This window comes from Leptodactylus fuscus, chromosome 7, assembly GCF_031893055.1.
Source record: "Leptodactylus fuscus isolate aLepFus1 chromosome 7, aLepFus1.hap2, whole genome shotgun sequence".
NCBI lineage: Eukaryota > Metazoa > Chordata > Amphibia > Anura > Leptodactylidae > Leptodactylus > Leptodactylus fuscus.
The window spans coordinates 107584709-107597452 of record NC_134271.1 but is presented as its reverse complement, the minus strand read 5'-3'; the positions used below and the strand labels follow the sequence as shown (position 1 = coordinate 107597452).

At 42.4% G+C, this 12744-nt stretch overlaps 1 protein-coding gene across 1 annotated transcript in view; it reads right to left on the bottom strand.

Moving 5' to 3' along the window:
* Positions 1–10396, bottom strand: part of CCDC175 (coiled-coil domain containing 175) — a 32677-nt gene extending 22281 nt beyond the window's left edge. The window contains exons 1-4 of the mRNA XM_075282752.1: positions 10272–10396; positions 6479–6564; positions 4293–4404; positions 2041–2176 (exon numbers count right to left, since the gene is read on the bottom strand). Coding sequence (XP_075138853.1) covers positions 2041–2176; positions 4293–4404; positions 6479–6564; positions 10272–10341 — 404 coding nt within the window. The 5' untranslated portion in view covers positions 10342–10396. The remainder of the gene's footprint in view (positions 1–2040; positions 2177–4292; positions 4405–6478; positions 6565–10271) is intronic.
* Positions 10397–12744: the final 2348 nt, after the last annotated feature.

The window sequence follows — 12744 nt, the reverse complement described above, 5'->3', positions numbered from 1 at the left end:
AGAGGTGTGCACGATCTATCGTGCACCAGTCTAATTAGCATATGAATAAAAACGGACTTATTCAGAAACCACTGAGGCAATCTACATACGATAGGTAGGTGTGGAATAGACTTTCTAAAGGCTATGCAAGGATGTGATTAGTTAAAAATGACTTTTCCTAGTGATAGAGCCCCTTTAAACAGATCCTGTGCAATGTATATAGTGAACATTAATTGTTCAAAAGTACCAAATGCAGATACCTCTACCTTTCAGTACAAAGTTGTTTGTATTATTGAAAGCTCAATATAGCCCCATTCACACGGCCATAACTATCCACAATTGTGGATCTGCTGAGTATTAGGGTTAAATTGGCACTTTGCGATAACTTAGTGGGTTTTGGGTTGCAGTTTGAACACTCAGTTTCTAAAAGGTTCACCATCACTGACCTATACTATACATACAATAATGTGAACGAGTCCCTAATGCTGGGGTCCAATGTAGCATAAACGTGTGATTTTGCTGCAGCGTAAACACTGCAGCAAAAACCACAGCATTTTATAGATACGGCAAAGTGTATGGGATTCTGGCTAAACCTATCCACACATTGCAGAAAAATATCCGCAGTGGACATACTGTGATTTCAAATACCTTTGCTTTTTTGTAAATCGCAGCATGTTAATTGTACTTATGGAAACTTTGGTGTTTTCTGCATAGGTATAATTGAAGCAGAAAGTTTGCAGAGGAAAACTCTGCAGACTTTCTGTGATAAACGCTGGGGAAAAAACGGTACCATGTTTCTCCAAAAGTAAGCCCTACCCTGAAAATAGCTAGTCCTAGCTAGTATAACTCCTTCCTGACATATGCTGTGCGATAATAGCGGATGCCGGGTCCTTAAAAATGATGGCTACTGCAGAGTGGCTATCATACTAGGTCTCCAATGTAATGTACAGCGCGAGACCCCGCGTTAATGCCCTGCGATCAGAGTCCACTATAATCGTAGGCATTGCTGATTGTGACCTCCCCCCAAACCCAAGGTAACATCACTATCCCCAGAGCCGGTCTTAACTCTCACCATAGCCACTGTACTAGGTCTCCACTGTAATGTACAGCGTAGACCCGGAGCTATTGCCCCTAATCAGAGTCCACTCTGCTCACGAGCACTGTTAACCATAACCACTCCCCCTTAAGTATTGCAACTTCCAGGGGGCAATCCGTGACCTCCCAAAAGTAGAACAACTATCCCCGGGGCCAAACCCCACCGGCCCTGTATCTTTCTCATTTCAAGTCAGTTCCCGAGCAGCGACATAGCTGGAGCCGACCTGTTCCTTTGATAGCCTGGAGCCATATGAAGGTTCCCAGGCTTGTCATAGGAATATAATTATTGAAGCTGGTCTATGACCAGCCTCAACAGTAATGTAGATAATCTGCCATAGACTACAATATGTTGTATTTCAGTCTGTGGCACGATTGCAGATTCAAGCCCCTGGAGGGGGGGAGGGGGGGGTTAATAGCATAAAATAAATAAATAAATAAATAAATAAAAAGTTAAAAAAGAAAAACAACAAACAATAAAAGTCCCTCACTAGTTTTAAAAGTTCCCCCTAGTTTTAGTAGAATACTTATAAAACTAAAAAATTACTGTGAAACACATACACATTAGGTATCCTTGTGTCTGAACTCACCTGGTCTACAAACTTTAACAAAATTTGAAAGCCGTAGTGGGAAAAAAAGTGCCTAACTTCCATTTTGCTACTGTTTCGCCTTGAAATAAAAAGTGATCAAATGTGTGACTAATGTTCATGGAAACAATTGAGACCTACCCTGAAAATAAGCCCTAGCCTTTTTTTTCGGAGAAAAAAATAATATAAGACACTGTCTTATTTTCGGTGAAACACGGTATGCGTTTCCATCGCAGGTTTTCCCACATTGCTTTTTGGCTTTGGCCTCATAGAAGTAGTTGTGAATATAGTTGTGTGCAATGTAGTATGAGTCTATGGTAACCACTCCCAACAGACATTTAACTTAAAACATCCAAAAGAGAGTTCAAAGAGTATTTTTTACCTCAAAATTACATTCATATCTTCTAGATCTTTTTGTTTCTTTTCAGTCTCTTCCAGCAACTGGCTGAAATGTTTCAGTTCATTTTCTAACTGGAGTCTCTCTATAGCAATGGCCTCACGAGCACTTGTAACTGCATCTAATGGAGGGAAAACCATGTCCTGTCACTCATCACAGATTGGTGTAGTGATCTGTTTAATCTTAGCCCAAGGCCTTATTCACTCGACTATTTTTCACGAACAAGTTGCGTCTGTACATGGACCACAGATACATTGACGTCAATGTCATTATTTGAATGTCCATTTTAAATTATGAACCTTCAGTCCGTAAAAATAAAATAAAGTCTAAGGGAAGATGAAAAAGGGACAGCAAGCAGAGGTCATCCCTGCTCAAACTCAATTCAAAGTACAGCATGTATTATTCTAAAAATGGTTGTGCCAAAATTAAAACGTTCATGTGCAAAATGCTCATAGCACATGTAAATGAAACACTGCTGTGTGATTTAGGCCTTTGGGTGCTATAACACACGCGTTTTATGAAACCAAACAGGTGCTTTGCATTTCATTTTTATTGGTGAAAAAAAAACACAGACCCCATTACAGTCTATGGAGTCCGTATGCTCTCACTGCACACCACTTGCAAATGCGTTCGGTAGTCCGTTCGGGGGGTCCCCATGCGGACTCCCTGAACGGATTACCAAACGTGGATATGAACCAAGGGTAACATGAGTAGAAAGCTGCCTCACAGCTCATTCACACTATGGTGCTGTCATACTGTGCTCCCCGGCACATGCGTTTACCACTATTTGCGTATACACATCTGTAGTTTTCCATTATAAGTGATGTAAGTACATGGGCAACCGGCAATTAGTGGTAAATGTATTTTCAATTTTCTGTCATTTCAGCCACATTTAATTCCTGGCAGTGTGGTAATAGCAAAGCCACAGCCAGGAATTAATGGGTGTTACAGTTACCCCAAAGTGACAGCATTGGTGCCCAGGAACTGGATTTGGCTATAGCCACATCTGGGTACACAGTGTGTCATCTCCATAAAAGAAGCACCTGTAGGCCTCCTGCATTAAATGGCATGGAGGTGGTTTTCACTGACCTATTCATTAAAAATTAATTGACACGGTTGCAAATGCCGAATTCAGCTCACTGTCAGTTTTCCCAGTAGGGTACCTTGGGGCTGGAGATAAATTAACAAAACCATTATTTCCCCACTGTCAGAAGGGCATTCCTTACCGCCCAGCAATGACCCTTAGCTGTGAGGAACGCGCCCCTAGTATAAGTCTATGCATGAGTACTGTCAAGGGGGGTGTTCCATACCGGCCAACGATGAAGCTAGGTAATAAGGAGCGCTCTTGTGACAGTGGGGAGATTTTGGTGCCGTTAAGTTCTCTCCAGCCCCAGGGCTCATACAGTGTGCACACTGTCAGCTTTCATGAGGTACTCTTTAATAGCAATAAACCCCATCATGTCCCTCACATTATCCCGTGTGCTTTACATAAGAGTTACTTATATGTGAGAGACATGGAGGTAATTAAACATCTTCATTATTGAGGTCATTTATTAGTACCCCCATATGTCTCACATATCAGTAACCCTTATGTGAGGTACACAGGGGTCAATAAGTTGCATGATGGGGTTAATTGCTATTAATGTGAGGCACATGGAGTTACTAACACTAAATTAATAACCTCAAATGCCTGACATTAATAGGAATAGTAACCCTAGTATATACCTTTTTTTTTTTTTTTTTACCTTCACTATGCTGAATGGAGCTCACCTCCTCCTCTCCTCTTCTTCTTTTCAGGGATGCACATGGCATGAGCTCATCACTATAGCAGGCAGGGTCCTTGTTCTGTACAGTAATGTGCTCCGCCTCCTGGGCTCATTGGAGGGCAGAAAGAAGGGGGAGTGTTCTATACCTCAGCTCTAGAATAGCACTTAAGGGACACTCCCTCTTCATTTAATTCATACAGCTCTTGTTCTGGCTGCCGTGCCAGCAAAATATGTCACACGTGCCAGGGGTTGCCAACACCTAACCTAAGATATAGCATGTACATATGAGGTTTTCTACATGGCATTTTTTTCACTATTAAAGTTGGTGATAAAAACATCAGCTATGGAGAATATAGTGGTTTCAATAAAGTGCAGAACATATATTTCCACCTGATAACCATGGCAATATACAATGTGAACTGGACCTACTGGTTCCTGATCATTGTACAAATTCAAAGTGTTAGAAGTTACCTTCAATCTCTTTCATGATGATTCTTGGCAGATGTACAACTTTGTATCGTAATTTGCTGTTTTCTATGGTCTCAACTTCCAGAAGCTCCCGTGTATTCCTTCTTATGTCTTCCTAATTGGTGAAGAGAGTGAAATTGGTCCCACATGACACTTAAGAAAAAAGTTGCTCTAGGGACTTTGAATGCAATGTATTGAAACAACTTAACTCCTACACAAAAAAAATCAAAGGAACTGATAATATTCCTTCAGTTACCCAGAAAATTCTGGATGGATATGGAGAGATTCCTGCATCCAGTAATCCATAACGTTTGATAATCCATCCCATCACCACCCAATAACCTATGATTAAAAATATTAATATTATACTGTACTAGCTGGTACCCGCGACTTCGTCTGCGGTGATTGTAGAAGTGGGTATATAGAGGCGCGGGTAAGGTTTTCGTAGTGTCTATAAGGTATGGGATATGAAATGTAACTTTGTATCTTGTTGTTGCTGTAATTCAGAGAATACGTGAGACTTTTGTGTTGAAGGTAATTTGTATTTGAGCTGCTATACGGTGTTGTGAGAAACTTTACATAGTGACTTTGGGACAGAAGTATTTGAAGTTAACCCTTTGTCGCCGATGGCATTTTTTGATTTTCGTTTTTGACTCCCCTCCTTCTAAACCCCATAACTTTTTTATTTCTCCGCTCCCAGAGTCATATGAGGTCTTAATTTTTCCTGGGACAAATTTTTCTTCATGATGCCACCATTATTTATTCTATATAATGTACTGGGAAGCAGGGAAAAAATTCAGAATGGGGTGGATTTGAAGAAAAAATGCATTTCTGCGACTTTCTTACGGGCTTTGGTTTTATGGCATGCACTGTGCAACCAAAATGACATGTCCCATGTATTCTGTGTTTCGTTACGATTCCGGTGATACCAAATTTATATGGTTTTATTTACATTTCGACCCCTTAAAAAAAGGCAAAACTGTGTTATAAATTTTTTTTTTGAAAAGTCGCCATATTCCGACAGCCATAACTTTGTTATACGTCCGTGTACGGGGATGTATAGGGCGTCTTTTTTTGCGGGACCGGGTGTACTTTGTAGTTCTACCATTTTCGGCAAATGTTATTGCTTTGATCACTTTTTATTCAAATTTTTATCAGAATCAAAACAGTGAAAAAACGGCGGTTTGGCACTTTTGACCATTTTTCCCGCTACGGCGTTTACCAAACAGGGAAAATATTTGTATAGCTTTGTAGAGCGTGCGATTTTGGACGCGAGGATACATAACATGTATGTGTTTCACAGTTTTTAACTACTTTTATATGTGTTCTAGGGAAAGGGGGGTGATTTGAATTTTTAATCCTTTTTATTTGTTTTTATATTTTTTTTCCTTTTTTTTAAACTTTTTTTTTTGCATTTATTAGACCTCCTAGGGGTATTGACATGGGTGGGCGGTGTCGCGGATTGTCAGAGCGGTGGGGGTCGGCAAACATGGCTGCTCCGGAGCGTTAAAGAGAGCCTCCTGGAGTATCGGTAAGGTGAGGGGCAAAGTGGTAAAGTATATGTAAATGAGATTGTGTGGGGTTAGGGGCGAGGCTGTAGAGGGCAATATGAATTTTGTGGCTTGCTATGGTCCAAAGTGTGTGAGATTGCAGAGATGGTGGTGTGAGTTTGGGTTTTGTGGGGGTCCTGGCACAAACGTATGTGCGCTATTGTGACGAAAAGTAGCCTATTGCGCAATCGGGTGTATTAACTATGTTTGTGGAAACTTTCAGCCAAATCGGTCGAGCGGGTTTTGCGTGATTGAGGAACAAACATCCAAACACACAAACACCCAAACTCACAAACTTTCACATTTATAATATTAATAGGATGACTGCACATTTAGGGTGCATTCAGACTACGTAACGCCGGGCGTGTATGAGAGCCGTACACGCTGGCATTATGGCAGACTGCCGAACACTTTCCATTCACTTCAATGGGAGCGCTCGTAAACGCCGCTGTTACGAGCGCTCCCATTGAAGTGAATGGGAAGTGTTCGGCAGTCTGCCGTAATGCCGGCGTGTACGGCTCTCATACACGCCCGGCGTTACGTAGTCTGAATGCACCCTTAAAGTGCTTTTCAAACAGAATGTTTTACACTACATGTCTCTCCTTGCAGTTTAAATACTATGTACTGGTCCATTCTTACCAATTCTTTTACAGCATCTGCCACAGCCAACAAGTGTTGTACAAAGTCTTCATCTAATGCTGGATCTTTGTGTCTTATCTGTTTCTCTATAACAAGAGTACAATACGTGGTTAGTAAAAGGGTTTACAGCATTTGGCTAAATAACAGCAGAATTTACTATTCTTGTTTTTTCATGCAGCCTGCTCTGTGTATAGACTTCGATATGGGAGCTGCTAAAAGCCAGAAATAAAAATCATGTTATAAAATTAAAAAAAAACAAAAAACAAAAACAAAACACTTTCTTGCAATTCTTGTTGGATATTTGGTAATTTTGCAGCTCTTTTTGCGCTAAAGTCAGCAGAGCATTGACAAGAAATTGGATTAAGGTTAAGGCCGTCCCGCAGCAAAAAAGCACTGTGGGATAAAACACGGCAGCAATGCATCGTGGTTCTTCCTGCAGCGATTTAGACAAAAAGTTTGCAGAGGTTTTCTCTGCTGACTTTCTATTTCAATTATACTGTATCTATGGAGAATTTGCCGGCATTTCCATAGGTATAATTTGGAAATCGTGGTGTGCCCACATCGCGTTTTTTACCGCAAAGAATCCCATCCACTGTGCCCTGACTGTAAAATGCCACGATTTTTCCCACAGCGTTTCCACCACAGGCAAATCACAGCGTTTACATCCCGTGTGGGCCTGGCCTAAAGAGGTTATCCTTAGGATAGGCCATAAATATATGATTGGTGGAAGGCCAACAGCCAGCCCCTGCTCAGATCAGCTGTATGTGGCTGCATTCAACGCCTGTACCATACACAGCACAGAGCTGGTTGGCCAAGCGTCATCATTACAGTTCAGCTTCCACTGACCTCACTCCACTATACAGGGACTGGAGCCAACTACTACTACTACTGTCTATATTAGGAATGCTGTAAGCAAACCCTAACCTAGCTGATCCATATGGGAAGATCCAGCATGTTGGCCCTCACCGATCAGATATTTATGGCCCATCCCAAAGATGGGCTATAAATAAAAAAAATTCTGGACAACCCTTTTAATGTGTAACCACCCTATGTGTGAACAAAGCCTTAGTTTTATCCTGCGCATTAAATCCCCTTTGTTGAGCATATTTTTGGGAGTTATTTTTTTCTTATTTTTTTAATCTATCGCTAGGTTCACACCTGCGTTCTACTCTCCGTTCTGTGCTTTCCGTCTTCTGCATGCCAGAAGACGGAAAGCACAGACCGGGTCCGGCTGTGAGCGTTTTATGCTCTCCGGCGCAAAACCAGATTTTTTAATCTGGACACAGAGTACTGCATGTCCGACTCTGTGTCCGGATTAAAAAACCCGGTTTCGCGGCGGAGAGCGCAAAACGCTCACCGCCGCACTCCTGCAGGTTTCCGTCTCCTGCTCTGTTTTATGCAGGAAACAGAAACCTGCAGTACGGAGAGCAGAACGCAGATGTGAACGAGCCCTATGCTGAAAAAAACGCTTTGTTTTCCCCATAGACTTATATGGAGGAGGCAAAAAATCTGTGAAAAATGCAAATGTTTGTTGTCTTGTTTGTGCATCTGCGGACATGTAAGGCTGGGGCCACACGGGACGTAAACGCCACAAATCACGGCGTTGTACAGTGCAGGCAAAGTGGATGGGATTCATGCGAATCCCATCCCCACTTTGCGGAAAAGATTGCAGCGCGGACACGCCATGATTTGCAAAGCCATTGCAGCTTTGCAAATTGCATGTCAATTATATCTACAGAAATACTGGCGGCATTCCTGTAGATATCATGTTAAGAGAAAGTCCGCAGAGGAAAACTCTGTGAACTTTCTCTTAAAAGCGCTGCGGAAAGAACCGCAATGCAATCACGCCGCAGTTCTTTCCACAGCACTTTAGCACTGCGATTGTGGCCCGTGGGGCCTTAGCCTAAGGTCGTGTTTTTCAGACAGCATCCTACCATGTTCATTTGCAGGTGGTCTGGTATCTGTGGTTGATCTCCTTTTAATGTTTGTGAAAATCAGACAGATCAACATATTTTTTTTTCTATCTTTTTTTTATATTTTCTAGGTCTCTGTGTCCTTGAAAAATAGATGACAATAGGATGTTACCTGTTTTTATAACGAGCCCATAGACTTTCATTAACGTGATGCATCATCATCAGTGAATAAAAAAAATAGACGTACTGTCTGCAAAAAGACACCGATGTCTGAATAAACACTGAAATGAAAACGTTGAAACAAATGGGTGTGTATGGAAACCTTATTATGGGGATAATGTCTATCCTTAGGGAGAGACCACCTTCTCAGGTGTGTGGAGACTTATACAGCCATAGTTGCTCCACTGCAAGGGAACATGGGAAGAATATGGAAATCTGTCTCCCAAGATGTAAACAGGGAGACAGTGCCTCTGTTATGCTGCCCTCTATAGCAAGCACCCTGAACAACATGCCCGACTTCCCAGAAGCCTTCACTGCATGATGCCTCTCCCTAAGGATAGACGTTATCCCCATAATCTGGTCTCTCAGCCTCTCACTTAAACCAAATCAATTCTCTCTAGGCTGCGCTGGTAATGTCCAAAGAGACAGAAACGGTGCCGTCCGCAGTTGAGAAACTGATTTGGTTATAACCTCGTATCTTGCAGTGAAGGCTTCTGGGAAGTCGGGCATGTTGTTCAGGGTGCTTGCTATAGAGGGCAGCATAACTGAGGCACTGTCTCCCTGTTTACATTTTGGGAGACAGATTTGCATATTCTTCCCATATGGAAACCTTAGTAATTTTACATCCCATTTTCTTCTAATAGGGACATTATTGTGTTTTTTTTTTTTGTTTGTTTTTTTCACTCAAGTCATTTTTATCAGGTTTTCAAAAAAAAAAAAAAAAATAGGTAGGTAGAACCCCGCTCTCCCCAAAAAATTGTACAAAAGTACCAAAAATCTGACCCAACTTTTTCCCCTGCCCATCCTATCCCCTTTTCCATTATATTTCTATTAAGACTTAGTACACACAGCCCCTGTGCATTAATCTATAGCTCCTAATGTATACCGTAATGGTTTAATGCAACACCATTGACCTGATGGAAAAAAGAAAAATGGCTTTTTTAAATCCATATTTTGGTGTACAATAAAATGCATTTTCCTATACAGAGTCACCAAAAAACCCTCACATGGTATATAAGATAAGATAAAATAATCCTTTAATAGTCCCACAATGGAGAAATTTCAGTGATACAGGTTCATAGATGGTACAGTAGTATAGGCATGTATATATGTGTTTACAAGTCCATATGACTGAGAGATGGATCACTGCGCTGCAATAGCGGCGGCGAGTTTCTGCATGGGGCTAGTCCCTGCTACCAGCTCCACGTAAAAACTGCAAATGGTACCTCAGTGAAATCTGAGGCTCAGCCCTGTTTTTCTGCTCTTTTTCTACGTGTATATCCGCCATAAGTATTGGCTTTTAATGGGGACACTCTCTGACCAGCAATGCTGTTGGGGCACCATGACTGGCAATGCTTGTGAAAACTGTTATTGTGAAGGGGGCGCTCTAGCTTATATGGGTTATGGGGCACTGTGTGGCCTCTGTCTGGTTGGAGATATAGAAAATGGTGGAAATATGAGAGGATGTCATATGATGAATGACTGACTCTGTGAGTGTACCCAGGAATACAGCATATACACAGACTAGTGCCCGCACTATGTGTCCCCGGTCTGGTCAGTCAGTGTACAGTCCTCTACACATATACCGGCGTCGTTCACAGCACTCCATGTTTGCACGGTGGTAAATCACTGCGTCTCCTCAGCCGGCACTGCTACCTCACCTACTTCCATGAAATGATCCAAGACCACGGACACCGCCTCGCAGTCCGGCACTGACAGAGCCGCACTCATGATCCGATCTCCTCCGGGAGCTTTTCTTTCCAAAAATCAGGCCCTATTTGCTCCAGAGCACACAGGGTTACTATGGAAATCAGACGCCACAAACATCACACCACCCTGCTGTAGGCGGTGGAACAGTCTGGCGTCGTGTAATTTGTATAGAAGTAGACCGTACCAATGCTGTTTAAGGGGAGGAACGACGTCTCCTTTTCTTACCTTTATTCTCGAGCACTTATCTTGCAGAAAACTAGCCATTTGCCTTAAACAGCGCAGCACATTTTGGCAGTGAGGTCTTTGTAAACTCTGAACATCGTGGACAATATATATATTTTTTTTTTTTTGGGGGGGGGGGGGTTCATTTTGGCGCATATCACTTATTTTCATTTCTATACATGGGGAAAAGCAGAGAAATGAAGTGATTTAACCAAGGGGTTAATGTAATCTAGTCAGGGGAGTAACTATAAGGGGTGTAGAGGTGCAGTCACTACCCTCTGCCACAGTTTTACATGGCACACTAAGGTACCATTTACACGGAGGAAAATGGCACCTTATTTGGCGCTGAATTTTCAGCACTGAAAAAAAAGCCTCCCATTGACTTCAATGGGTGGCACTACCCTTTTTTCCGCTAGAGGAAAATTCCGCTAGTGGAAAAAAAGCTAGCAGAACCTATTGAAATCAATGGGAGACTTTTTTCCTGAAAATTCAGCGCCAAATAAAGCGCCATTTTCCTCCGTGTGAATTTAAAGGCTACCAATCCTTGTCCATTCTGATCTGATCAGTTTCCATGATTGATAGCAACAGAAAACTTTATATGCTATGTGGGGCCGTAGTCTAAAAGTGCATCAAATTTCTCATTAGACTTGTAGTGCAGTTTAACCCCTTGACAACATCTGAGTGACTGTTAGCACTATAAATATGTTACACAGAAGCAAAGCAAAAAAAAAACCACTGTGATACTGCTTGTGTAAACTATTCCACCCCATGTCTTCAATGCTGTCCCTACCTGTTATATTACTTTTTGATGCTATTATGGTTCCCGTACGGTGTGACTGTGGGAGCCATTCAGCTCATATGAGAGCCTGGAGTCTTGTGAAGGCCCCCAGACCTGTCATAGGAATAGAACTATTGAGGCTTTCCTGTGTCCCTCAGGGCTCGTTCACATCTGCGCCCGGTCTCCATTCTGCAGGTTTCCGTTTCCTGTACAAAACAGAGGCAGGAGACGGAAACCTGCAGGACTCTTTCATACTCATTCATTTGAATGGGTTTGAAAGATGTCCGGCCGTGAGCGGCAGTGAGCGTTTTATGCTCTCCGCCGCGAAACCGTTTTTTTAAAGTCGAATATGCAGTACTCTTTGTCCGATTTTAAAAAAAACGGTTTCGCGGCGGAGAGCATAAAACGCTCACCACCGCTCACGGCCGGACCCGCTCTGACAGCTTTCCGTCTTCTGCATGCAGAAGACGGAAAGCTGAGACCAGAGACCAGAACGCTATTGTGAACCTAGCGTCAGTTGTATTGCAGTCTATGGTACAAACAATCAAATGATAGTCAATTTTTTTCACCATTTTGGCTAGCCAAAAAGAAACTACATTTTGCGCTGCGAAATAAGACACTTTACGCACCACCAAACATGGAAGTTTTTTTGCATTTATCGTAGTTTTGGATTTTTGTAAAAGTATTATACCAAAAAGAGCTGCAGGAAAAAACACAGCAAAAACACATCTGCAGCTCTTTTCATAGGAAGTCTGTAGAGTTTTCCTTTGTGGACTTTGTGCTTCAATTATACCTATAGGGAAACCACCAGCGTTTCTATAGATATAATTGACATGCTGCGATTTCCAAAAACGCAGCAGTTTTGGAAATTGCAGCATTTTCGCTCCCAGTATTTTTCCGCAATGAGTGGATGGGATTTGCAGGGACTGGAAAACATTCCGGTTTTTGCCGCGGCGTTTACGCCACGTGGGGATTCAGCCTAAATTAGATATTGCAGTCAATGTGCTGACCCAATGAATATAAGGAACATGTCATTTGTACTGCACAGCAGGCAGTTTTCAAACCCATTCATTTGAATGGATTTGCAAAGTGTCTGCCGTGAGCGTTTTCTGCTCGCCGCGGCGAAACCGTTTTTATTTAACCGGACACAAAGGCGGACATGCAGGACTTTGAGTCCGGTTTTTAAAAAAAACGTTTCGCTGCGGAATGCAGAAGACACTTATGGGCGCTCACCGGCGAACACTGAATGCCGGGTTTCCGTCTTCTGCCGATAGAAAACGGAAACCTGCAAAACGGAGATCGGCACTGGTGTGAACCCGCCCTAAATTAGACTAGCCAGAATCTCATCCACCTTTCAGGTAATGTAAAATGCAGTAATACGGTTTCAGGGTTTCAGCCTTAGGCCAGGGCCCCACATGACGTAA